The sequence below is a fragment of the Gadus chalcogrammus genome, chromosome 18 (genome assembly GCF_026213295.1).
Source record: "Gadus chalcogrammus isolate NIFS_2021 chromosome 18, NIFS_Gcha_1.0, whole genome shotgun sequence".
In the NCBI taxonomy this organism is placed as follows: domain Eukaryota; kingdom Metazoa; phylum Chordata; class Actinopteri; order Gadiformes; family Gadidae; genus Gadus; species Gadus chalcogrammus.
This window is the reverse complement of record NC_079429.1, coordinates 3596705-3623517: the sequence shown is the minus strand read 5'-3', so window position 1 is coordinate 3623517 and position 26813 is coordinate 3596705. Positions and strand designations below refer to the sequence as shown.

The following is a 26813-nucleotide window of genomic DNA, read 5'->3' as shown; positions in this document are numbered from 1 at the left end:
CCTACGCCCTGGGGGGTCCGGCCCTACGCCCCGGGAGCGGTACTCTCCCTTCAGGTTCTCTCTTTGTCCAACGGGACCACGGAATCTGGGTCCCATTGTCTTTATTTTTCTGTAAGGAGCAGAGTGGGACGGTTGGCAGTGGCCGACGGACTCCGACCGGAGCCATCATCACGCCCGGCGCGACCACGTCCGTAGATTAGCATGCTTCGGGAAAACCTAGGGGGTGACTCGACGGAACGTCACGGCGGTCCCGACGTCGACCCAAGATGGCTGCCATTGATGTCGATGATAGCGTTGCCATTGAAGCGGGCGTCGGCTCCGGCGGGACGGGGGGACGGGGGCGGGCGTTATGCGCCCGCCCCCGCCTGTTGTGCAGCAGTCCCTCGTCGAGTGTCATGCACTTTAGGAATGCGTGTGGCGACGATATCACTCATTCCCTGGCAGATGTCTTAAGTGTGCGAGCCGAACGATGGTGAAGAATGTTGAGGAAGAACCGGGAGTGTCTTCCCGCTCCGGCGCCGGCAACCCACGGGCAAGGCAGCGCCGGGAACCCGGGGATTCAGACCAGCAACCCCCCCCCCCCAAAGGTCGACGTGCTTTGACCTTTAGGAACACCCTGCTGGGAGCCCATGCCCCCCGCAACACTCCTGAGACCTGCCCCTGGCCCCCCCCCAACCCCCCCATTCCGGAGACCTGCTTTTAAACGGCGGTGGTGTCGTCACTGCCCCCCCCCACCCCGAGACTTTAGCACTTACTGCAGTGGTCCTCGCCTCTCCAACCCCCCCCACCAGCGAGACGCTTCCTGTTTACATCCTGTGTCTGATCCCGGGAGCTTCGTTTCCATGGCGACCCAACCAGCTCTGTCTAACAGAGGCCAGCGGTCCGAAACCGGGACGATCAGTGGTAGACCCAAACGAACGCGGAGGGGAGGAGCCTCTGGGGTTCTAAATACCTGGCCCCTCGATCTCAAAGAGCCCCTCGATCTCAAAGAGCCCCTCGATCTCAAAGAGCCCCTCGATCTCAAAGAGCCCCTCAATCTCAAAGAGCCCCTCAATCTTAGCCCCCACCCCCACCCAACCCCAAAGCAGCACCAATCACCTTTCTCCCTGATTCCCCCCACCCCCCCTCCCTGAGGCTGGAGCCACCGAGTTGGTCCAGAAGCACTACAAGCAGAAGGAAGTTCCAGAAGGAGCACCGGTCATACGCGTCCCTTGTGAAACAAGGGGGGGCGTGGCTCTGGTGGAAGGGGCGTGGCTCTTAACAGGGGAGTGAAGAGAGAGAGCGTGAATAGAGGGGGGGAGGAACCTCTCAAACTGGGGGGCCGACCTCAAAAGGGCCGACCTCTTACCTCTGGTGCGTGTGTGTGCATGTGACCTTTAGGGGCTAAAACGCTGCTTTACGGTCGGGAGTTTGACTTCTCGCAGAGGGAAGGAAACATGAACGTATGAGAAATGACTACGAAACCATAAAGAAAATCAAAAGATAAGACTTTTCTGAAAACAAGGACTCCTGATCAAAGGCTTGGAGATTATGCTTTTTTTTTTTATTAATGTTTTTTTTTGTTGTCGTTTGATTGCATTGCTACAACTGCTCTGTGTGATAGAAAAAAATAAGGAGGATCTCACTTTTTGACCATGCGTGCAGTGTAACAGGAACCTTCACCTCTTTTCCACCGGTTTGGTTCGTCTCGATAAGCTGATTAATCTCTCGTCTGTCCGTGTGATTGTCCGTCCTCTTTACCAAGTGGATTTATAACCGACAAAAACAGGAATATTTTCTTTTTTTTTACATAAATATATATTTGTTTCCTTTTTTTAAAATGAAAGACAACTCTGGAAAAAAAAACAGGAAAAAAAACGATGCAAACGAAACAAACACAAAAAGAATGTAAAAAAAAAAAAAAAATCGTACAAAATCTAAAAACAAAACAAAAAAAATGGCAACCGATCTTCTCATACCTCACACAACTCGAAACTCAGAGGAACCAGGGCCGTCGCTCTGCAGGCACATGTGGAAGTGGAATAATGCATCAAAACTTAAAGATCTATATATATATCTATATGGATGTCTATATATATATATATATATACACACATCGGTACAGGGAAAACGTATGTGGAGTTGATATGTGCTTGCGGAGCAAATGCGTAGATGACAAGAGGACTCCTCTCTCCAGCTCGGCCGCGGGCCCCTCATTAAAGACCTTTAGACCAACGGCTTACACCGAGCACACCTCCACCGATCTGGAAGGCGAGTCGACAGCCCTCGGTGAGGCCCCCGACCCTCTGGAGAGACGGTCCTCTTGGGCAGAGTGTTTTCTGGTATTGAATGTAGCAGACTGGGCTGGTTCTGAGACCAGCAAACCCCTCGACCTCATTTCCACACACCAGCAAAACCAGACTGTGGTGTCACTTGATGTTACAACAAACGTACGACTAGGACTGCATCGCTCCAACCTCATGGTGCAATAAGATATTGGTTGGGTTTTTTGTTCAGCTGTTGTTGTTGTTGTTGTTTCTCCTCTTTCTGTTTTTTCCATTTTGGCCATAACCAAGGATGTAAATACAGCAAAATGAAAGGTAAAAGTTAGTTCATGTTACAACAACGTATGCAACATTCACACGGAAACAGATGTGGTGTAAACAAGACTAATTACCGTTAACGCCATCTCGGGAGGATTTAAAATTGGACGTGTTTTTCTCATACTCTGTACCTGTGCTTGTCTGCTTGTGCGTTGTGCACGCATGCTAATGACCCTTCAGCCCGTGTAACATTAATATAAATCCCGTTTCTCATTGCAAAGTGATGCCCCCCCCCCCACACACCCCTGCAGAGCTCCAGTCTCACCATCGTGTTGTACTTCCTGCCCCGCGGGAAGGCCTAAAATGTGTTTTCAGTGAAACCTAATGTAGTTCTTTGATACTGACAATGTGAGTGGTGTGCATCTAATGTTAAAGGGGTCACTTTGTAGTTCTTTTGTCTAATTCCAAACAGTTGGTGCCTCATAGGTGTTCATTTTTCTTTGTTGGATTTGTTCCCCCCCGAAGTTCTCACTTCGACCTCAGCTATGCTACAAACAGCTCCCCCCCCCCCCCATATCATAGAGATAAGCCCACCCCTCCCTCTCTTACCCCCAGCAGTAAGACCCACCCCAATCCCCCCCCCCCCCCACGTCTGAAGGTTGGGACTGATGGTTGACTTATATTATATGATGACAGATTGTTAACAATGTTGGGTGTGGTTGTGTTTCACCCCACCCTAATGCCAAATGTTAGTTTGTAAGGACATGCATGTAGCAATATGTCTATGCAATTCTCCTCCACCCTCGTCTCAGAGGAAGGCCGCTTGGTTTAGCACCACCACCTCACCTGGTGGTGGTGGACGAAGGCGTCTGATAGGGCCCAGCCCTACTAGACGTTGGCTGGGGCGCTGGGGAAATACAAAAAGGTGTTGTTTCATGTAAACTGCTACAAAAGTGATGTTTGAGTGTTTTGATTTTTTTTTTTTTGTGTGTGTGTATGTAATTGTGTGTCTTAATTTGGGTATGATTTGTGTGCGCTTCATTCATTGGTCGTTGTTGGTCGTGCTAACTCATGCGGTACCTGGCTCCCCCAAAGTTTGAACAAGACCAGTGGTCCTATTGGCTCTTTCTTATAGTGAGTAGTTAGATGAAGTGTGTCCCATGGCCAAACGAATGTAACGCCATATTGTGTATTCTCAGCGGATTGTGGATGATGATAACAGATGGAGTGACCTTTGACCTCTCCCGAGGAACCCCCTGCGCCAATCAGATTAACCAAATTTCCCTTTAAGTGTTTAACTAAGTTAAACGATCTACGGGGAAATATAAAGCACCCTGTGGATTCTAATCCTAGCACTATGATGACATTGCACTCTAAGCACGTCCAACCTAGTATGTTTTTTTTATCAAGAAAAAGATTTGAACTATAGTGTGGAAATCTGATTTTTGCACAACCCAAACTTTTTATAAGTATATATATATACATATATTCCAGAAGATTTTGTAATGAAATGCGAAAGAGTTAAAAAATGCAATTCGGCACATCTCCTGGTCTTGTCAAAATAAGAGCGTGATATTTGCCTCCTTGCTCTTAAAGGCACCCATCCAAGTGAGCATCAGTTAGCACAAAGGCCACGCCCCACCCCACACAGCCACACACACACACGCGCTCAAACGAGGGCTTTTTTCTTTTGTTAAGGAAAGCTATTGAAGGATTCTCTCAGGTTAAAAAAAAAAAGAAACTTTTTCTAATAAATGATGAACCTTAGATGAACCTCCATTGTTAACTCCTCTTTTTGTCTTCAGTTTTTACAATTGGGGCGCATCACGTTCTGCTTCTCCTCCCATGTCCCCGTCCCCCCCTGGCGCCACTCCCCGATTGGCTGGGAGATAGCGTGACTCATGGGAGCCGAGGGGAGGGATTCAGACCAGCGTTGTTCTCTGCAGACTGTTTAGGTTTGGCTCTGTGTGCACGAGTGTGTGTGTGGGCGAGTGTGTTTACCGGGGTCACGGATCCAACTCCAGCTTCCCCTTCACGGCTTCATCCCGCATGCTGCACACTCACACGCCCCTCTGTCCCCCCCGTCTCCCCGTGAAGGCTTAGTTATGGTTGTACGTTGACGCAACGCAAGGGGGATTACCAACCCATTACGTCCTTGCGGACGCTCCTTAACTTCACCGTCAGGGCCTGACGTGCGCCTCCCAAAAACGTTAACCTTGAAGCGACTGCATGGTCATTGCATTGCGTTTGACGTCCAACCGGTCGTCGGGCGTCGCCATGCTGGTTATTGTTGGCTCACAGTCGCACGCGCCTGACTCCAAGCCAGTGAGCCCCCCCACCAGCCCGGGATCTCTCTCTTGTACCCCTCCCATCTCACCGCGACGCTTCCTGTTGTCTGACTGCTCAGAGGAAGGCTGCACACACAACAGGCTTACGCACACGTGGGCGTGGGCGTGGGCGTGCGGGCGAACCAGTGTTTACGTCAGTGTGTGTGTGTGTGTGTGTGTCCTGCCCGTCCCTCATAAGCACTTTGTGAGGCCAGCCTCGGGACTGGCCGGTCCGAGAGACCCCTCAGAGATTAGTGTTGCCCTCCTGAAGAATGTAACCCACACTGCGGGCAGTCATCTGAGGTGAGGCGGGTTTAGAGACGGGTTGAGCAGCGGGTGAGCCTGGGATTATATTTAATGAGGCCTTAGCATGCTATAGGGATGTTAGGAACACTGCAGGGCTCAGCCCTAAACATAGAAATAAAGTTTTAACAAGAAGATACATCCAAACAGGTCATTATCTCATTACCTTTAAGGCTGTGTCTCGGGAACGCAGCCCCTAACTGTAGTCTCTGCAGCTCCGGGCTACAGCTATATGTAGTCTGTGGTGAAAGAGACACCAGATACACATTCGCATGACATTTAATTTACGAGTAAAGTTATACTTTACAAGAATGCCTTGCTGCACTCACTGTCAGAAAATATGATATAACAAAAGAGAGAATCTTGTCTTTGAAGCAGAGAGACGGCCTCCACATTATGAACGACGCGTCGTTAGTTAAAGGGCCCGAGACACATCGACCCTCCAATGAAACGTTCCCTTAACATATCAGGTTGGAATAAATGTCACATTTGAGTGGTTCAGCGGGCCTGGGGAGTTATTTAAACCAAACCCAAATGTCCCAGCCAGCTCGTAAAGGACTCAGTAGGTCTTCAGATATTCATGTGGATCCGTTCTGCCCACACGTGAACTCTGCACGTTCGCTAGTAAAACGTAGAATCAATGGGATGCTTTTATAACGGGGGGGGGGAATCACATGCCTTGACAGCAAAGAATGTACGAAAATAACTCCCCTCAGGAAAACGCAGAGAGACGGGAAGTGGAAATATTTTTGATGATTATATAATGAGCGATATGAGATTTGCGTGCCAGAGTAGTAAGTGCTGTAGTAGAAGTACAAAATATGCTCACTTTCGGGGGTCCAAGGGTTTGGGAGGTTATGGGGGTCAGGAGTTCTCAGGTCGGTGAGGCTGGGGGGTTATGGAGGTTGAGGGGGGCCGGGGTGAGTCAGAAGTTCTCAGGTCGATGAGGGTGGGGGGGTTATGGGGTCCGGGGATTCGGGGGGCTAGGGCGAGTCAAGTGCTCAGGTCGATGAGGGTGGGGGGGTTATGGGGTCCGGGGATTCGGGGGGGCTAGTGGCTAGGGCGAGTCAAGTGCTCAGGTCGGTCGGGCTGGCCTCAGAAGGTGCTCTCTGCTCCTCATCATCATGTGAACTCTTGTGTTCCCGTCAGAACCTCTCCCCCCTCCCGCAGTGTGTCCCGTGTAATGCATGCAGACCCGAGGGGAACCCAACGGCCCTGGGCCCCAGCGGAGAGCGGTGGAATACAAACTACCCAAACTCTCACAGCAGAGCGCTGGAAATACGGCATTAAATGACCTCCCGGCGTTTAAAAACCGCCTTCGCAGAATTGAATACTACTTGGCTGCCAGTGAAAACTCAATTTGTATTCATTTATACAAGCGAGCACATCTACATAGCGCGGCTCCAAGCGATCTCCCAGCGGCGGGAACCTCCTCCCGCTAAACGGGAATTAGAAATGTGCAACAAAGAGGGAGATAAACGCACTTCAGTCCCTGATAGAGTTCACTACACACAAGCACACAATACACCACACACAAGCTTGCGATACACTGCACACAGCCACACAATACCCAACCACGCAATTCATTACAACAAGCAGCTGTGACCCGTTGCCCCGTTGTGTTTAATTTGAAACCGATGACATCACATCCCAGTCATGTGACCCCCTGTGGACACGGGAAGCATCGGGAATGCATTCTGGGACATACCAACACTTTTCCCAAATTCCGTGCAGAACATCGCCCCCTCTGGTGTCGGTGGCGGCACGTGGGACTGCAGAATGGGCATGCGCCCACCAGTCTGTGAATGCTCGGCATGCTTCAAACACCAGCAGAGAAACCGTTTGAAACGCATGAAATGAAATTGTGTCGCATCGCCTCAAACACAACGCATAGAAGGAGATCCCACGCCAACCTATACTCTGTCTGTCTTCAAGCCCCTGCTGCATCTGTTCCGAGTTCAGTCCTAGGTCAGCATCTGGCCCTAGGTCAGCTTCTGGTCCCTGGTCAGCATCTGGCCTTAGATCCTAGGTCAGCGTCTAGCCCTAGGTCAGCGTCTGGTCTTAGGTCAGCATTAGGCCCTAGTTTCAGCTTCTGGCCATAGATCAGAATCTGGTCCTTGGTCTAGACTGAACTGTATTTGTGTCTGTTTAATTGCTTTTATTCTTCTTTTTGTTCATCGACCAATATAAAAACAGGGAGGGAGGGAGGAAGAGTTTGAACGATATGTCAATAACGTTGTTCATTACTGTCACTGTAAATTTCCTATGTTCACTTCTGGGGTTCTGCTTTTCCATCCACCTCTTCAAATGTTCATGCGTCTGGGATACTGGGCCCGAACAGTGGGCTACCAGTGACATACCAGTAACATACCACTAGCTGATGATAGACGGACTCTCAGGTTGTAGTCAGTCAGTAGTTCTGTCTGTTATCAAGGTTCCCCTGATGTGCTCCGAGGACCGGGTCTAGAGAAGACTCGGGTGTAGAGAAGAGCTCATTTCATGGAGGTTTACGGATTCACAGCCAAAGGGGGGAACTAACCCAGAGATGAGCCTGTTCCTGGGGGTGAGGTGAGACTGCGGCGGAGGAGAATACAGAGGTTTTGATAAGGTGGTCTGATGGACGCGGCTGCATGCGGCCGTCAAGACTTACGAGAAAAGGAATCGTCTGTTTTTCAAAAGCTGAAGTCAGGAGATATCTTTTTATATTTTTTTAAGCCCTACCGTTTCGTAAGAGCGGTGTTTTCCACACCAGCCGTTACACTGAGTTGCAGGAACATTCATCCAGTCACAATTGAACATCTTTCAATGACAAATGTGATGTGTACTGGTTTTCAGCCCCGCCTCCGGACTATTCCCAGTAGAGCTGAACCAACACTAGAAACCACCGCAATGTCAACTGGGATCAGAACTGGTGCTTTAGTTTCCTTTACAATTTGTGGATTCTTTTACATTTATTTTTATTTTTTACAGATGAAGTCACTTCTTGCATAAATGTAAAGCAAATAAACAATATTCAGGAATCATACCCATCAAACACCGCAGCGAATCAAAGCAGGACTTGCAACTTCCTCAACAACTCTGGGTTCAGTAACACACATCGGAATCCTTCCGAATAATCGACTGTGATCTTCTGTGTTCCACCACCCACACCTCCCTCACGACGCCCTCCTCCTCTCTGGAGCTACACCTCCATCCCCCCCCCGCCTTACCCTGTGCTCCTCAGTCATTTGTCTTGTGGGTGGTGTGATGTCTGGTTTCAGTTTCTGTGTTCTGTGGGGTGGGCTTCTCACAACGGGTCCTGACAATCAGCGTGTTTGTAAATGTCATAAGAAAAGTGGGATTTTCAAATCTTTGTTCATGGTCAGGATTTTAAAGGAAGATATTTTTATGGTAATTGTCGCTGGTCTATTTTACTATATATTTATGTAATAAATATGTGACTAAATTTATATTTGAATGTCTTGTTGGTCTGATATTGCTTTCGGACAAGCTTCTGCTTTGTGTAGGGCTCCTCCTGGAAACTTTCAATTAATTCGATAATAAATTACCTCACTAAATCAACCTCTGGTGCCCTGGTGGTTTGTTGTCTTGTTAAGCTCAAGAATATGAACGTCAACCCGCGTCCTGACGGGTGAATTACTGTTACCGCAAACATTTATCCAAGTGTTGCCTGCTGTGCTTGGTTGAATCCCCTAGACTCAACATAGGGGCTGGTTTTCTGAAAGCATATGGTCCACGTTTAGAATCCCTTATCCTCCAGGATCCACACATCATCCGTGGGATAGCACCGTCGCAGTTAGGTCACGGCGTAAACATCTCACCGATGAAACAATGTACCCGCATTCCCAGGGTCTCCTGCTGTTCCATGATCTGAACCGACACGCTGCTATGATGTGTGGATTCAGATGCAGGATTAATCGAACCCTCACGCCCTGGAGGAGATGTGAACCTGAATCAGGGCTGTCCTGCAGGGCTTCGGGGACATCGCCGTGTGGTGAGAGATCTTTATTCAGGATGCAGTATGAAATACCCAGCCTGACAGAACAAATAAGTAATACAGAAGGGACAAATATTTACAAGAATAACGCGTTGAAAAAGAGTCAGTGCAAATATTTCTGTAGTGTGCAGCAGGTACAAAAGCTAAGATAAGGGTTAAGTATGAGAATAACGTTTCTTCTAATCTCATCATGCAGTGAGAGACACAAGGACTTTTATTAGCGTCTGCTCCACTCCTGTGTGATTCACCATTGAATAATGCCATTCCTCCTCCCTTCGTCGCCTCGATCTTAATGATGAAGATGATGATTTCTGTATTTGTTATTGTCATCAAAACGAAGGTTTAGGAAAACAATCTCTTTGAAAGTAAAGAATTTGTCAGATATATTCGTAGTAACATGAGAGAAGACAAGGAGAGAGTCAAAAGAAAGAAAACTGAGATGGAAGCCAAGTTCCTATCAAACCATTGCTGTGTATTATTACAGTTTCAGTTTACACACCATATTCACCACAGTTTCAAAGGCGGATTCTCATTATCAAGGCTGTGATTAAACCTAAAGCTAGCGCTAAAGAACTGGGTAACGTAGACCTGATGTGTTGAGGGGAAGAACGTCATGGTTGGCGTGTCACGTAGAATAACAGAGGTTAGTTGAGAAGTTCTACGTATTGTTATTCCATACTGTAAACAAGGGGGTTCTACGAAGTAACATGACTTAAGGTCTTGCACAACATAATATGTGTGTACTTTTGTGTGTGTGTGTGTGTGTGTGTGTGTGTGTGTGTGTGTGTGTGTGTGTGTGTGTGTGTGTGTGTGTGTGTGTATGTGTGTGTGTGTGTGTGTGTGTGTGTGTGTGTGTGTGTGTTTGTGAAAAAAATAGAAAAACCGACTCCCTTCTGGGTGTAGATGTCTCATGCATTTATCAGAGAGTTTTTGCTGCCTGAGAAGTCTCCCCACAAAACTGTTATGAATGCTGTTGACGTCGAATGATTCTGCCAGTTCTCAAATCCTACGGCTTCAGGGACGGACAGGTTGGTCCACTCTAACGGGTTGGAGGACAGCTTGTATGTGTGAACAGTTGATTCTGTCTGTTGTGATTCATAGCAAAGGTATGACTTTAGATTGATGAAGGGTTGTGTACACAACACAAGTTCACACACATACAAAGACACCTAATGTATTGACACCTGTGAACACACACAGATGAACTACATAAATCACACAGAAGCACAACTATGTATTTACAGGTACATGTTAATCCGGAATCTACATTTATCCATGTATGTTTATTATTTTAGACTTAGTCCAAAATGGACTTGGGTGAACCCATTTCATTTCGTGAATGAGTAATGAAACAAAGTGATTGGTTTTCAGTGGTTTAAAAGTAATAATAATAATCAGACTAATTACATTGATAATGAAAATACAAAACAATCACAACCTGACATTCACTCACAAAACAACAACCTGCAATGACAATGCTCCCTGCGGCCAGAACTAACGGAATGGAGAGTCCGTCATCATCAGACAGCAGCAGGAGGGGAACAACCAGACCCAGGGTCAGGGAGGGGGTCTGCTGGGCTTCAATCCCCCCCCCCCCCCCCCCCCCCCGGGGGGCTCCCTGATGAGAATGTATCAGTCCACAGCCCCAACAGAGAGAAGGTCTCTCCACATGAGAAAGTTCCTGATGCGATCATCACAAGAGAAGGTCTCCGTCCGGCGCCCCGACCGAGAAGGTCTCTCCACATGAGAAGGTTCCCGGATCCAGACCCAGTTCTGGAATCCAGAGCTCAAACCAGAAACAAAACCGCAGAATAAACCTAAGAAAGACCAACTAATTAGAAATAGAAGGTTCAGCTTTTTGATGAATTATGCACCTATATTACAAACTCATGATAATAAATGGGTTCACTCGAGTCCAGGTGGTATGAGAATAGTTATGTTTTGAAAAAAAGATACATAGATATATGCAAACCTACCTGTGCATCTGATGAGAAGTGTGCGTGTGTGTGTGTCTATCTGTATGTGTGTGAGTATGTGTGTATATGTGTGTGTGTGTGTGTAGATGTTTGTGTATGTGTGTGTGTGTGTGTGTAGATGAATGTGTGTGTGTATGTGTGCGTATGTTTAGATCTATGTGTGTGTGTATATCTGTTTGTGTAGATGTGTGTCTGTGTGTGTGTGTGGATGTATGTGTGCGTATGTTTAGATTTATGTGTATGTATATCTGTGTGTGCATGCGTGTGTGTGTAGATGTATGTGTGCGTATGTTTAGATGTATGTGTGTGTGTGTGTGTGTGTAGATGTTTGTGTGTGTGTGCATGTGTGTGTGTGTAGATGTATGTGTGTGTGTGCATGTGAGCGGCTGATTAATGGTTCTTCCTGTTCTTCCACCCAGCGGGGTGTCACAGGCTGACCCTATAGGCCATCAGACGGTGCTTACAGACGAGCTCCGGTAATTGGGTGACCGAGGTCAAGGCGGGACGGCGTGATGAGTCACCGTGTTCAGCGTCTTCCCTTCCAGAGCGACCCCCCCCCAGGGGGGCAGTGCTCTGCTCTGGCGTGTGGGTGGGGGCTTGTTGTGGGGACGATGACCTCACAGAGGCAGCTTTGCCGGCAGCCAATCCCCTGCCTGCTCTTCAGAGACAAGCCCCGCCTTGAACCAATCGCCTCCCTGCTCTTCAGAAACAAGCCCCGCCTTGAACCAATCGCCTCCCTGCTCTTCAGAAACAAGCCCTGCCTCCCACCAATCCCCTGCCTGCTCTTCAGGAACGAGCCAGCCCCCCCCCCCCCCACACCGCCCCTTCATCCTCATATTGCCTCTCTATTCTATAGCTATAGATGAAGTACACGTACGCACACACAGGCATTCACACCTCACACACATACAGTACATACTCATATAGGCACACACACTATGGCACATGCACACAGACAAACATACACACACACACACGCACAGGAATGCACACACACAAACACACACAGGCACACACACACATACATGGACAGCCACACAAACCCAGGCACACACGCATACATTTACTCACAGAGGTACACAAACACACACACACACACACACACACAGACACACACACACACACACACACACAGGCATACACACCTACACACACACCTGGCACACGGTGGATCTTCTCCGTGCACCATGCTGAGTCGCAGCGGGGTTTTTTCCACTCAGCAGTTGGCGATCTTTGCGTCCAGCTGTGCTTTCGGTTTATGTACATGCTACAAATCAGGCCTGATGAACGCGGAGCGTGTTAGCTCCGACCATGGGCGGCGCGGTGTGAGCGGACAGATGGACGTCTGAGGGGAACTCCGGGGCCAACATTAAGGCTTTATGGTCGTGCTTTGTTCACGGCCCAACTGTCTAACAGGTGAGCTGGAGAAAGAGCTCTGATGCATTAAACGGACTCCCAGACCGACAGGGGACTGTAAGGAAGGGCTGGACTCACCAGGAGACTCAATGAAGGATCAATTAATATCTGAAGGCCCACTGCAGCAAGGCATAACTTCTGAATATGTTTATTTATTTAAATTATTGATAACCGTTTGGCAGTGATCTCCTTTTATTCATGGGTCTCAATAAGAAATATTGGAAATTAAGTTGTAAAAAATACAAATTTATGAGGAAGATCTATCATGTCCTTCCCAATGTTGATGCAGTGAAGGTCAAAGGGTTGGTTGTGTTTGTTTATAATGGGATAAAGGGAGGCGCGCACAAAAGTGTGTGTGTGTGTGTGTGTGTGTGTGTGTGTGTGTGTGTGTGTGTGTGTGTGTGTGTGTGTGTGTGTGTGTGTGTGTGTGTGTGTGTGTGTGTGTGTGTGTGTGTGTGTGTATTAGTGTGAGTGTGTGTGCATGTGTATTGCTCTAATGAATGGTGAATCTAATTTGTTAGAAAACATTTCTGTCCATCTAGAATAAAATAAACACAGACTACAATTATTTAACTATAAATAAGCCATGATAATTAGCGAATTGATAATCATTTCATTATTTTACCATTAGCGCCACCCTGCGGCCCAACGTCACACACACACACACACACACACACACACACACACACACACACACACACACACACACACACACACACACACACACACACACACACACACACACACACACACACACACACACACACACACACACACACACACACACACACACACACACACACACACACACACACACACACACACACACACACACACACACACACACACACACACACACACACACACACACACACACACACACACACACACACACACACACACACACACACGTCCCTCACCACGTGGGCTCGGCTCTGACCGTGACACCGGAAGCGGAAGTGCGTTCACAATATGTCTGCTGTGTCGAAGCGCCAGCAGAACAAAAACATTGCGGAGGAGGAGAGGATGGCCGAAGGTGGGGTGGACGAGCTGAAGCAGCTGGAGTACCTCTCTCTGGTGTCAAAGGTCTGCACGGAGCTGGACAACCATCTGGGGATCAGTGACAAGGACCTCGGTAAGGCGCTCCCGTGGTACTTTGGCTCGGCTAGCATTAAGCTAACGGTGCTACTTATGTAGCCGCTCACATGTAGCCGCTAACTCCTCCATGAGATGTAGAACTTATGACTGTTCCAGATTCAGTCCAGGTGTTTCATACTATATCTCCGTTGTAATGTCCCGTGAGTCTCTGCTTTGTGTCAGCTAGCCTCCGAGCTAACAGTGCTACTGTTCCTGGATCCGTCAAAAGTTCCACAGTCATAAGTTCTACTGAATCTGGATCAGTCATGAGTTCTACTGAATCTCTATTCAGTTCAGGTGTTTCACTTGTCTCGGGTCTGTTTTCGTGGTTTGTGTTCGGTCTTGCTCTGTCTCTGGTTGTGTCTGCTTTGGTCTCTATGAGTTGAAGAGTAACGAGTTGTGTCTGTTTTTGTTTCCAGCCGAGTTTGTCATCAGTCTTGCTGAGAAGGATCCCTCCTTCGACGGGTTCAAGGCCCTCCTACTGAAGAATGGAGCTGAGTTCACGGTACGTGAGGTTCAGGGCTATTGATGAACAACACGTCATAGGAGAAGGAGAAATGTTCAGTCCAGGAACCGATGCTTGAACTTGAATTTGTTTCCAGGATTCGCTTGTTGGCAACTTACTCCGTCTCATCCAGACCATGCGACCCGCCTCCAAGGAGTCTGCAGGCAAAGGTGAGACCATTTTATGATATATTTGTTCCCACTTTTGTTTCTGTGAGCACACATTTCTACTGACATGAACCACCTTCCTAACATAAACATGTCCAGGTGGTTCCTCATGCCCGAGTCTAGACCTGAGGAAAATACAGCCGGTAATCGTGATCTAATGGCTGTTTTCTCTACGTCAGGCTATGAGCCTCCGGCCAAGGAGAGGAACCAGAAGGAGAAGTTGAAGGAGCTGTTTCCTGCGCTCTGTAGAGCCAACGAGCCTTCTCCGAAGGCAAGTGACCGTCGTCCTTTTGTTTGTTCCAGTATTGCTTAAATTAATTGTAGACTTAATATGACTGAATATGATGATGCTGAATCAATAGAGCCTGATATGCTGGCAGGTTTTTTAACCAGGGTCTAACCCCATCACTTACACTACGGGTAAGTCTCACATGGGGGAGTCCTCTAAGTGTGAAAACTGACGTATTGTTTACGTCTGACTCCCTCAGAAGGTCGTAGACGAGGACGATGTGAAAGTGGCCGCTGATGCCATGAAGGAGCTGGAGATGTTCATGCCGAGCGTCAGCACCTCGGACTCCAAGAGCAGCCGCAGCAGGTAGGCACTGCGGCGTGTAGAGCAGGTTAGCTGGTAACCAGAAGGTTGCTAGTTCGATCCCCGGCTCCTCTTATTGGAGCCGGCAATCGAGGTGTCACGGAGCCAGACACCTCACCCTAACTGCTCCCGACGAGCTGGCTGCTGTCTTGCTTGGCTGACTCGGCCGTCTTTGTGTGAAGGTGTGCATGACCGGGTGAAAGTTCGGCAATATTATAAAGGGCTTTGAGTGGCCGCTGGTTAGAAAAGAATTGTATCAATACCAGTCCATTTACCTCCTAAAGTACAGGACAGCCAAGAACTTTAAAATAAAAAATATGAATCACAATAATGCACAATAGGATTACAAAAAAAATTGATATGATTGCGATGGCTTTGCAATGAAGACCGTTGCTTTTTGTTTATTGCTAATGCCGTTGTTTCCGTTGCCGCGGTAACCCGCAGGTCGGACAAGAGGCACAGGAGTCGCAGCAGAAGCCGAGAGCGGGACAGGGACCGCAACCGGGACCGGGACCGCAGGAGGAGGCACCGCTCCAGGTCTGGCTCCCGGGACGGAGATCGCCACAGAGAGCGAGACCGAGACACCAGGGACAGGTCCCGAGACACCAGGGACAGGTCCAGAGACACCAGGGACAGGTCCAGAGACACCAGGGACAGGTCCCGAGACGACAGGGACAGGACCCGGGGCCGCGACGACAAGGACCGCGGGAAGGGGCGGGAGCGGTCTTCCCGCTGGGCCGAGCGGTCGCCCAGCCCCCGCAGGGAGAAGGAGCCGGAGAAAGAGGCGGACTGGAAGGACAAGCACGTGGACCGCCCGCCCCCAGAGGAGCCCTCGGTGGGGGACATCTACAACGGGAAGATCACCAGCATCATGCAGTTCGGCTGCTTCGTCCAGCTGGAGGGGCTGAGGTCAGTGGGGCCCGACGGGCCTGGGGGAACGGAGTCTTTTAGGGGGGGGCAGGGTCCTTTATGGGGCCCCGTGCTGCTGAAATACACAAACATACTTTGTGTACGGGGTAGTCTTTTCTATCGTCTAGCTTTCAGGAATGAAATTTGTCCAGCGTGTAAAAAAAATATTGTTACCTTTTTTGTATTTTTATTGACGTTTTCTAGTGCTCCAAGTACCACTAGGGGTACGCGTACCCCCAATTGAGAACCACTGGTCTAAAGTAACCCCGATATCTCTTGACTGTGTGTTCCTCAGGAAGCGCTGGGAGGGTCTGGTCCACATCTCGGAGCTCCGCCGGGAGGGGCGTGTGGCCAACGTGGCGGACGTGGTCACCAAGGGGCAGCGGGTGAAGATCAAGGTGCTGTCCTTCACCGGCTCCAAGACCAGCCTCAGCATGAAGGTACGACCGCGGCCCCGCGCTCAAATGGGGAAAAGGATTTTAATTCATGATTTGGCTCTCTGGATTTGAATCCTTACAGTAGCATTGGTTTACATGGTAGCGATACTCCCGCTCTCACCGCTACTCTTAGTGGTTCTATCAACAACAAGAAAAACAAGAAATTGCTTTATTTTCCTCTCGTGTGAACTTTCTTTTTCCGGGTTTCCCCTCCCCAGGACGTAGACCAGGAGACCGGGGAGGACCTGAACCCCAACAGGAGGAGGAACGTGGGCCCCGACGGCGGGGAGGAGATCACCATGAGGAACCCCGACCGGCCCGCCAACCTGAACCTGGGCCACGTCCCGGAGATGGAGCAGGACGACACCCTGGAGCGCAAGAGGCTCACCAAGATCTCGGACCCCGAGAAGTGGGAGATCAAGCAGGTGGGCCCCACCGCCGTCGCCCTCCGTCCTGTCTCACTGCGGTGCCTAGTCTCGTTTCCATCAATATCCCCTCTTCAGTCTGGTTGTTGCCAATTTCATGAGCCGTGTTTCCACCAACTTATTTGTACTCAGTTTGAAGTATCGTGTTAGAAAGGCTTGATGGATAAGGAATAATTAAAAATCTCTATTCTATATTACATCTATACTCTGTTTCGCATAGAAAGTCTTCATGCTCGCGGGTTTTTGCATTTTTCGTAGTTAATGTTTAAATTGGAGATGGAAAGACCCAAAGTAGATCTGACCTAGCAGACATTTACCCTCATGACGGATAAGCAGTTTCCCCTGTTGGTCTCCCCCGGGTCGTGGGTGGAGGGGTTGGTTGGGGTCTTCACCTGAGTCCTGTGTTGAGGGTTGAGGAGCTAACCGGTCGCTGCTTCGTCCTCAGATGATCGCGGCCAACGTCCTCTCAAAGGAAGAGTTCCCAGACTTCGACGACGAGACGGGAATCCTTCCAAAGGTCGATGATGAAGAAGGTGAGGGCTCATCCCAAGTGCATTTTAGAACCTTGTTGGCTTATTCCCCCTCACATGTTTGGGCGGCAGCGGCGACTAAAGGGTCTTCCTTATCCGCTCCCCAGATGAGGACTTGGAGATCGAGCTGGTGGAGGAGGAGCCCCCGTTCCTGCGGGGTCACACCAAGCAGAGCATGGACATGAGCCCCGTGAAGATCGTCAAGGTGAGGCTCGCCGTTTAGCATATAAACCTCCGAGGAGGAAGTGCTGTCGCTGCCAGACGCGAGGCATACAGGCCACGGTCAAGCTCAGTGAACGCCCTCACTTTTATCATATTTTTGCATACATTTAAAAATAGCTATAGTACGGCGGTCTTCCTTCTGTAAGTCCATGTAAATGGCTGACCCTGGGCCAGCTACAGCTGATCATCCCTCTCGTCCCGTCCTCCAGAATCCGGATGGCTCGCTCTCCCAGGCGGCCATGATGCAGAGCGCCCTGGCCAAGGAGAGGCGGGAGCTGAAGCAGGCCGCACGCGAGGCCGAGATGGACTCCATCCCCATGGGACTCAACAAGCACTGGGTGGACCCGCTGCCAGATGGTACGCTCCCCTCCCTGGTTGTCCAGATGGTACAGCCCCCTCCTCCCCTCCCTGGCGGTATAGATGGGGAAAACCCCCCCCTCCTCCCGGTCTAGATGGTACAGTCTCCTCCCTGGTGGTCGAGATGGTACAGTCCCAGTGATACACACTGATGGATTTCCCTGAATGTTCAGTGTCTCCTCAGCTGACCTTATCTTATCCTTGAGTAAATTCCCTTAAGTTCTGTCTGTAGCACTACCTAAGAAGAGAGGCCTGTTGTCATGGTTCCCCCCCCCCCCCCCATGTGTTCAGTGGACGGACGGCAGATCGCGGCCAACATGCGTGGCATCGGCATGATGCCCAACGACATCCCGGAGTGGAAGAAGCACGCCTTCGGGGGCAACAAGGCGTCCTACGGAAAGAAGACCGCCATGTCCATCCTGGAGCAGAGGGAGAGCCTGCCCATCTACAAGCTGAAGGAGCAGCTCATCCAGGTGGGTGGAGCGGGAGGTGGAGCAGGGCTCGCATACGCCTTGTGGTCCAGCAAGGAGCCCACGGTGTAGTGGACCATATGGTTCTGTTCCTCAACTTGGTGATTGAAGTTTCAGCAGTCAGACGGCTAGTCCATCTCAGCTGGATAGGGGGTGATGGGTTGATGGGGGTCTAGAGGGGAAAGACGAGGGAAGTTCGAGATGATCTACTGTACAAAATGAGCTTTTCGGTTGTTCTGTTGCTGATGTTTCCTAGGTTTTATATCGATCTGGATGTTTTGCAGCCAATTCTCCTTTAATTTCTCCTGTGATGAAAGAAGCGACAACTGTAGAATTTTGCTCTTTCCATTTTATAAAAAGGCCTTAATACGATCCCCTTACAATATTCAGCCAGTGTCCCCACGCTGGTATTGAAAGAATTCAATGGCCTTCAATTAAATAATGACAATTTAAAGCCTTAAAAGGCATTGGAAAGTCTTGAATTTAATCTGCAACTATCGTAAATGTTTTTTGCGACTGTCGGGGGAGGAAAAATAAGCAACTTGCAACCAATAAATGTCCGGTTTATGTATTAAATGTGGAATAGATATTTATTGGCCTCTCAGGGGGAGAGTGTGGGAGGGCAACAGCTGTGGAGCGCAGCCCTCTGCTGGGAGACGAGCAGCACTGCTGAGAGGAACGACATGTAGACCAATCACAGTACATGTGTATGGCTGTCTTTCACCCACACACGGTTGGGCTGGGGAACCCGTATTACGTGGTGGTCATTATATTCTTCATTGATAAACAACCTCTTTTGTCCACATGAAACGTAAACGTTGTTTAACCACTACTCTGGTATTTGTAGGCCGTCCACGACAACCAGATCCTGATTGTGATCGGGGAGACGGGGTCCGGGAAGACCACCCAGATCACCCAGTACCTGGCGGAGGCGGGTTACACCACCCGGGGCAAGATCGGCTGCACCCAGCCCCGTCGAGTGGCCGCCATGTCCGTGGCCAAGAGGGTGTCTGAGGAGTACGGTTGCTGTCTGGGCCAGGAGGTGGGCTACACCATCCGTTTCGAGGACTGCACCAGCCCAGAGACGGTCATCAAGTACATGACGGACGGTATGCTGCTGAGAGAGTGTCTGATCGACTCAGAGCTGGGCCAGTACGCCATCATCATGTTGGACGAGGCCCACGAGAGGACCATCCACACAGACGTGCTGTTCGGCCTGCTCAAAAAGGTAGGACTAGGGGGTCAGGGTCCTGGACGGGCCAACCTCTGGGGGCCCTTTCGTGGTTCAGGACCAGAGTTAGAATCTGCAAATTAGAATTTGGATTAAAGATTGATACTAATGCATTATCGTAACAAAAATATGATTCATGTTGTCCGTGTTTCGAAAAACAATATTGCCATGCAAAATATCGACATGTCATCCCGACGTCGTTCACTCATAACATGCCCCCCCCCCCCCAGACGGTGCAGAAACGCACGGACATGAAGCTCATTGTGACATCGGCCACGCTGGACGCTGTCAAGTTCTCCCAGTATTTCTACGAAGCTCCCATCTTCACCATCCCCGGGAGAACGTACCCCGTGGAGGTCCTGTACTGCAAGGAGCCCGAGACGGACTACCTGGACGCAAGCCTCATCACCGTCATGCAGATCCACCTCACAGAGCCCCCAGGTGAGTCCAAGGTCCTAAAGGCTCCAGGTCTGGGTTAGGTTAGGGGTATTAAAGGTTCTCCACCTCACAGAGCCCCCAGATGAGGCCAGGTCCTCAACACTGCAGCTCTGGGTTAGGTTAGGGTTATTAAAGGGTCTCCTCCTCACCGAGACCCAGTTGAGACCCATTTCCTCTGCGCTCCAGGTCTTGGGTTAGATGAAGGCTACCAAGGGTTATTCAAGGAAATGTCTTTTATGAGTTTGTTTTCTGGAATATTAACACCTCATAGTATGAAATTGCCCCTATTTTACTACCAGGTGGGATGTTTATTAGCTGTTTGGAATGCTAGCCGTTAGTGACATCACAAGTGGGCCTGTCCACCCAAGTGTATGATGGGTGGTGCAGCCTACAAGCTGGGGTAGTCTAGTCGGTAAACCAGGCCCCTCTCTGGGGAATGTGGGTGTAGTTCACCTCGTGGTGGAATAGGCCGATTCAATCCTAAAACATGGTGTGAGCTGCTGTCTTCATCTCCTCCTCCTCCTCTCGCCAGGGGACGTCCTGGTGTTCCTCACGGGTCAGGAGGAGATCGACACGGCGTGTGAGATCCTGTACGAGAGGATGAAGTCCCTGGGGCCGGACGTCCCGGAGCTCATCATCCTGCCCGTGTACTCGGCCCTGCCCAGCGAGATGCAGACCCGCATCTTCGACCCGGCGCCCCCGGGCAGCAGAAAGGTACACGCTGCCTTTCAGGACTTGGTGTGCATCCCCCTTGAGGAGGAACTGAACCTTCTCATGACCTGGTCAGACTGTGTTAACCCCCCAGGAGGAGGAACTGAACCTTCTCATGACCTGGTCAGTCCGTGTTAACCCCCCAGGAGGAGGAACTGAACCTTCACATGACCTGGTCAGACCGTGTTAACCCCCCAGGAGGAGGAACTGAACCTTCTCATGACCTGGTCAGACCGTGTTAACCCCCCAGGAGGATGAACTGAACCTTCCCATGACCTGGTCAGACCGTGTTAACCCCCCAGGAGGAGGCTCTGAACCTTCTCATGACCTGGTCAGACCGTGTTAACCCCCCAGGAGGATGAACTCAACCTTCTCATGACCTGGTCAGACCGTGTTAACCCTCCAGGAGGAGGAACTGAACCTTCTCATGACCTGGTCAGACCGTGTTAACCCCCCAGGAGGAGGAACTGAACCTTCTCATGACCTGGTCAGACCGTGTTAACCCCCCAGGAGGAGGAACTGAACCTTCTCATGACCTGGTCAGACCGTGTTAACCCCCCTTGAGGAGGAACTGAACCTTCACATGACCTGGTCAGACCGTGTTAACCCCCCAGGCGGAGGAACTGAACCTTCTCATGACCTGGTCAGACCGTGTTAACCCCCCAGGAGGAGGAACTGAACCTTCTCATGACCTGGTCAGACCGTGTTAACCCCCCATGAGGAGGAACTCAACCTTCATGCTTGTTTCCTGTCCTCCCCAGGTGGTCATCGCCACCAACATCGCAGAGACGTCCCTCACGATCGACGGGATCTACTACGTGGTGGACCCGGGCTTCGTCAAGCAGAAGGTTTATAACTCCAAGACGGGAATCGACCAGCTGGTGGTCACGCCCATCTCACAGGTACCAGATCCCCGATCACATCTTCATACAAGACATCTGAGACGGGAAGAGAAGGGTTATCACTATTTGAGCATTGATTAGCAAGAGATTGACACTCCATTACTCTGCATCTCTCTCCATTACTCTGCACCACTCTCTATTATTTGCATCACTCCGTTACTCTCCAATACTCTGCGTCACTATCCACTACTCTGTATCACTCTCCCTCACTCTGCATCAGTCTCCCTTACTCTCCATCACTCTCCACTAGTCTGCATCACTCTCCATCACTCTGCGTCAATCGCCATTACTCTGCATGACTCGTCATTACTTGGCATTAGTCTGTGTTGCTCCGCATTCCTGTGTCTGATGTAGTTTGGTTGTTCCTCAGGCTCAGGCTAAACAGCGAGCTGGTCGGGCCGGCAGGACGGGTCCAGGAAAGACCTACAGACTGTACACTGAGAGGGCCTACAGAGACGAGATGTTGACCACCAACGTTCCTGAGATCCAAAGAACTAACTTGGCCAGCACTGTGCTGTCCCTCAAGGTCAGCCCCCAGCCCTCCTTATGGTTAAGAAAACCTAACGAACCAATATAATACAAACATGACACAATTGCAACAAGGTTAGAAGATTTTATGAACACCGAGATGGAGTTTTATTTGGTTTACGGTCATCATGAAAAAGGTTAAGTGTACTTCTGAGCATCAAGAAAAACATCAAGCTTTCATGATTGTTCTTCATGACCATGGACCGACATGGAGTAAAGAAAGAGTTCCGTCTCCTGTGTCTTCACCATAAGAATCTTCCTGTCCCTTCCTCAGGCCATGGGCATCAACGACCTGCTGTCCTTCGACTTCATGGACGCCCCGCCCATGGAGACCCTGATCACAGCCATGGAGCAGCTCTACACCCTGGGGGCCCTGGACGATGAGGGCCTGCTCACCAGGCTGGGCCGAAGGGTGAGTTACCCCATCACACCCTGACGCACGCTGGAGGTACTGGATGCTCCCCAGTTTCCATGACACCAAGGCTTGTATACCAAGTCATTTAAAGAATGGATCATCCATTCTGAGCTGCTCCATTAAGAAGCCTTCACTTCACTCATAGTGGTAGAGGCTGCAGTGAGAGTTTATAGACCGTTATTTACTTCTATACACCTCCGCAATTGCTGTTATTATTACTATTACACAAATTAATCTGATGTTGTGTTATGGGGATGTGACTAATACAACTTTCTTGTTTCTCGTCCTCCTGCCCTCTCCTCCAGATGGCTGAATTCCCTCTAGAGCCCATGCTTTGTAAGATGCTCATCATGTCCGTCCACCTCGGCTGCAGTGAGGAGATGCTCACCATCGTCTCCATGCTGTCCGTCCAGAACGTCTTCTACAGACCCAAGGTGGGCCTACCCACAATGCATCCTGCTCTCATTTGATATGATGAAGTTTATTTTCATGTCATGCCACACAAGTGGCCCATCCCACACAGGATTACAAGACACCGACATAACTACACGAAGAGTGTAGTACATACACAATCACAATACACTATTCAATACAGTACATTCGGCAGAGAAGGATGCATGAGGAGCCGGTTTTGAAACGTGCCACTCTTACGGTTTTCTCGTTGAAAGAACGTGTGGTTTGGGTCTCTAGGGTTGAGAGTCGAGGGTGGCTGAGCGCTGGAAGACCGATGCTTCATTAGGGATGGGAATCGAGAACCGGTTCTTGTTGAGAACCGGTGCCGAGTCAACCGATTCCTTGGAATCATTAGCAAGCCTGCTTAACGATTCCGCTTATCGGTTCCGGTCGCGGCAAATGACGTCACACACACGCTGCTTTGTTTTGGTTCAGAACGCAGCAAACATGGCGCCGCCGAGGAAGAGGCGCATTGTGCGTTCACACCAAACGCGACGGGGCGACAAGATCCCATAAAAGGTGAACGTAGAGACGCGTATCGGGGGAATTTTTTCACGAGAGAAAACCGGCGACAAGTTTTGATTTGTCGCGCCACACTTTCGCCGTGCACAGGCGAGCGCGTTCACGAGGATTTGTGCCGCGACAAATTAGCTGGAGTTGAAATATTTCAACCTTGACACGAATTTCGCGTGATGACAGGCAATCAGCGTTCCACAGCGTGACAACTGAGTAACATGTGTTACGTAACAGCCAATCAGCGTTCAACCGTCAAACTCAGCGCAGTGCAGTCCGGGGTGAACTGCAGCATGGAGAAAGTGATTGTTGCCGTTTGCGACTCCCGGAGCTCTATATATATAATAGTATATAATATAATTGTATGTATAATATCACGGCCAACAGCTCTGTGCGCCTCCGGATGGCCTTAGCGCGGGGAGCTCTCATAGGGATTGTGCTTCTCGGGTTTTTTTTACCGGCGTTGCTATGGTTTCCGGTCTTGTGTGTTCCAACGGTTTATTAGGTAGGCCCATCTAATAAATCTCTGTCTAATCAATACTTCATTTTGTTTATGTCAGTAGAATTTTAGATACAAGTTGAATGCAAATGAGCACTGTTTGTATTCCAAAAGGCACAAGCTCCTACTTGACTGTTTTCAGTTTGTTTTTAGTTTTATGGCACATAATGATGGCATTTGGGCTTAAAAAGCCAAACATATATTATTTTGTCTAGACCAATTGATTTGGAAATGTACAATTTCCTAATACTAAACGCACTTCTGATCAGATATTAAAGAGATTTAATACAAACAAACACATTTGTACTTATTTTCTCACCCAATGAGAATCGATAAGGAATCGGGTCGTTAAGCAGAATCTGAATCGTAAAATTCTTATCAATTCCCATCCCTATGCTTCATCATATATTACTCTCGATGTGTATCACAGGACAAGCAGGCCCTGGCGGACCAGAAGAAGGCCAAGTTCCACCAGCCGGAGGGGGACCACCTCACGCTGCTGGCCGTCTACAACTCCTGGAAGAACAACAAGTTCTCCAACCCCTGGTGCTACGAGAACTTCATCCAGGCGCGCTCGCTGCGCCGCGGCCAGGACATCCGCAAGCAGATGCTGGGGATCATGGACAGGTACAAGCTCCCCCCATCCTCATCCCCCTGCATCCTCAAGCCACCGCTGCAACCTAAACCCCCCCCCCCCTCCCTCTCTTCCTGCCTTCCTCATCACTCCCTGCCTATGTGTTCCAAACTCTTGGACAGATGCGTTTTAAATTGCACTTGGCAAGTTGTTATTCCCCGTCTGCAGTAGTATGGAGTACAGAGGAAGATGAAGTGTTCCTACGCTGCAGTTCTTAGATCATAAATCACGCTGGGACTGGTGTTTATAAAGGTTTTATGTATCCCGGGCCGTGTTGTCCTTGGATATGTGCGTAATGGGGCTAATGCCTCAGGACTAATTGGTCTCTCCTAATGTCCGTCGTCACGGCAACTTGTCTTCGTCAGGCACAAGCTGGACGTGGTCTCCTGTGGGAAGGCCACGGTGCGCGTGCAGAAGGCAATCTGCAGTGGCTTCTTCAGGAACGCCGCCAAGAAGGACCCCCAGGAGGGCTACCGGACCCTCATCGACCAGCAGGTGGTCTACATCCACCCCTCCAGTGCCTTGTTCAACCGACAACCAGAGTGGTACGTATCGCCTTCCTACCGCGCCGCTCGCTTTCAAACTTTGCGTAGGAACGCTTTGGTCCTCCGGTGGCCAGAACCAAGCGTTACGTAGAAACCCGTTTGGTTCTCCCATGTTCGTACCCTGGGTTTGGAGAGGTTTCCCTCCTAAGTTGTCCAGTGAGGTCCTAGAGCTAGACAAATACAAATTACTTTGTATGAGCTCTTCTTCTTCGCCATGGGAAACATCAAAAGAGAGAAATGGATGTTTTAAGTGTGTTTCTGCTGGTTCCTCCTCGCAGGGTGGTGTATCACGAGCTGGTGCTCACCACCAAGGAGTACATGAGGGAGGTGACCACCATCGACCCGCGCTGGCTGGTGGAGTTCTCCCCCGCCTTCTTCAAGGTGTCGGACCCCACGCGCCTCAGCAAGCAGAAGAAGCAGCAGCGCCTGGAGCCTCTCTACAATCGCTACGAGGAGCCCAACGCCTGGAGGATTTCCCGGGCCTTCAGAAGGCGCTGAGGAGCCCAATGCCTGGAAGATCTCCAGGAATTCAGGAGGTCTGAGGAGTCAAACAGGGGCACCCATTGTTTTGTAGACCGTTATGATCTCAAAAGGACTCTTTTTGGAAAGGCTTTGTGGGTCAGGTCGGCCAGGGTCCTTGGTTCCGGTCTTCAGCCCCCGAGACTTACTCTGAACACCGTGATCTAGTCTTTATAGTCGGTCACCCAAGATTAACCACCGTGGTGCAATGTGTCAACGTTGTGTTCTTCATTCCTAAATTTGTCTGAAGAAAATGAAAGTACACTAAACATAAATGTAACCGTTGATGCTTTCGCATTACTGTGACATGCTGTTGAACCAGCAACCATGCTGTTATTCTAAGACAAAGGCTTTAGGGTTGAGGAAACGTTGACATATTAATGTTGATTGCCGAACTGGTTGGTTAACTGTATATTCTAGTCCGATCACATCATTGGTAGGGAATGGATTCCGAACTTGAATTATTTTTGGGATCTGGTATTATTCATTAAGAATAGGACAAAAAGTACATCATAACATCTCCATTGCCTGCTACACCCATGTGAATTATTTTAAATATTTCTCATTAAAACAATTTTTTAATAAACATATTGTTCCTCATCTTTTGTACATGAATTACCATATCATCTTAATTATACAAAATGGAGACCATAACCTACCAACATTGGGAGTTATCAATGTTAAAAAAAAGACAACTCTTGTTCCTACCTCAATGGTACCAAAATTGTGTTAATAAAGGTTGCCAACGACAACCAATGTCTGGATGTGAATCCAACAAATGCAAAAATAATAATTGGATTAAAAAAAAAATATATATATATTTTAATATATTTGCTACACTGCTATATCATTTTATGATTTTATTCACCGCAGCATGACAACGACATTAGTCCAACTCCTGTCAGCTAGCTAACTAGCCAGCCTGCTAAACTCACCATAATCCTGCTGTAGTCTTCTCTTTCAAGCTGGCCATCACGAACCCTACAGTCCAGTACATGGCCGGATTGGAACTGGTTTTCACCCATTTTGACACTGGTCCTCATCTCTAAAAAAAAAATTAAAATACACATCGTGTCAGAAAGGATAGTCATGCAGGCTCTGTAAAAACGATCGAGTTCATTGGTCACAGTAAC

General features: G+C 49.3%; 1 protein-coding gene across 1 annotated transcript; it reads left to right on the top strand.

Annotated features, from left to right (window-relative positions):
• Positions 1-13495: 13495 nt before the first annotated feature.
• Positions 13496-26274, top strand: LOC130371026 (ATP-dependent RNA helicase DHX8). Its single transcript, XM_056576634.1, has 22 exons — positions 13496-13676; positions 14098-14183; positions 14281-14353; positions 14530-14621; positions 14839-14945; positions 15387-15851; positions 16147-16291; positions 16507-16713; positions 17159-17246; positions 17351-17448; positions 17675-17822; positions 18114-18295; positions 19140-19520; positions 19754-19964; positions 20494-20675; positions 21434-21574; positions 21945-22100; positions 22377-22514; positions 22823-22951; positions 24413-24609; positions 24982-25161; positions 25440-26274. The coding sequence occupies exons 1-22, from the start codon at positions 13514-13516 to the stop codon at positions 25657-25659; spliced, it is 3789 nt and encodes a 1262-aa protein (XP_056432609.1). The 5' UTR covers positions 13496-13513; the 3' UTR covers positions 25660-26274.
• The last annotated feature ends 539 nt before the right edge of the window (positions 26275-26813 follow it).

What these genes read in the sequence shown, in the direction of transcription:
- LOC130371026 (XM_056576634.1), top strand. Translation starts at nt 13,514, where the DNA reads ATGTCTGCTGTGTCGAAGCGCCAGCAGAACAAAAACATTGCGGAGGAG. An exon ending in CCAACGAGCCTTCTCCGAAG is followed by an intron (nt 14,622 to 14,838) that starts GCAAGTGACCGT and finishes TGACTCCCTCAG; the next exon opens with AAGGTCGTAGACGAGGACGA. An exon ending in AAAGGTCGATGATGAAGAAG is followed by an intron (nt 17,247 to 17,350) that starts GTGAGGGCTCAT and finishes TCCGCTCCCCAG; the next exon opens with ATGAGGACTTGGAGATCGAG.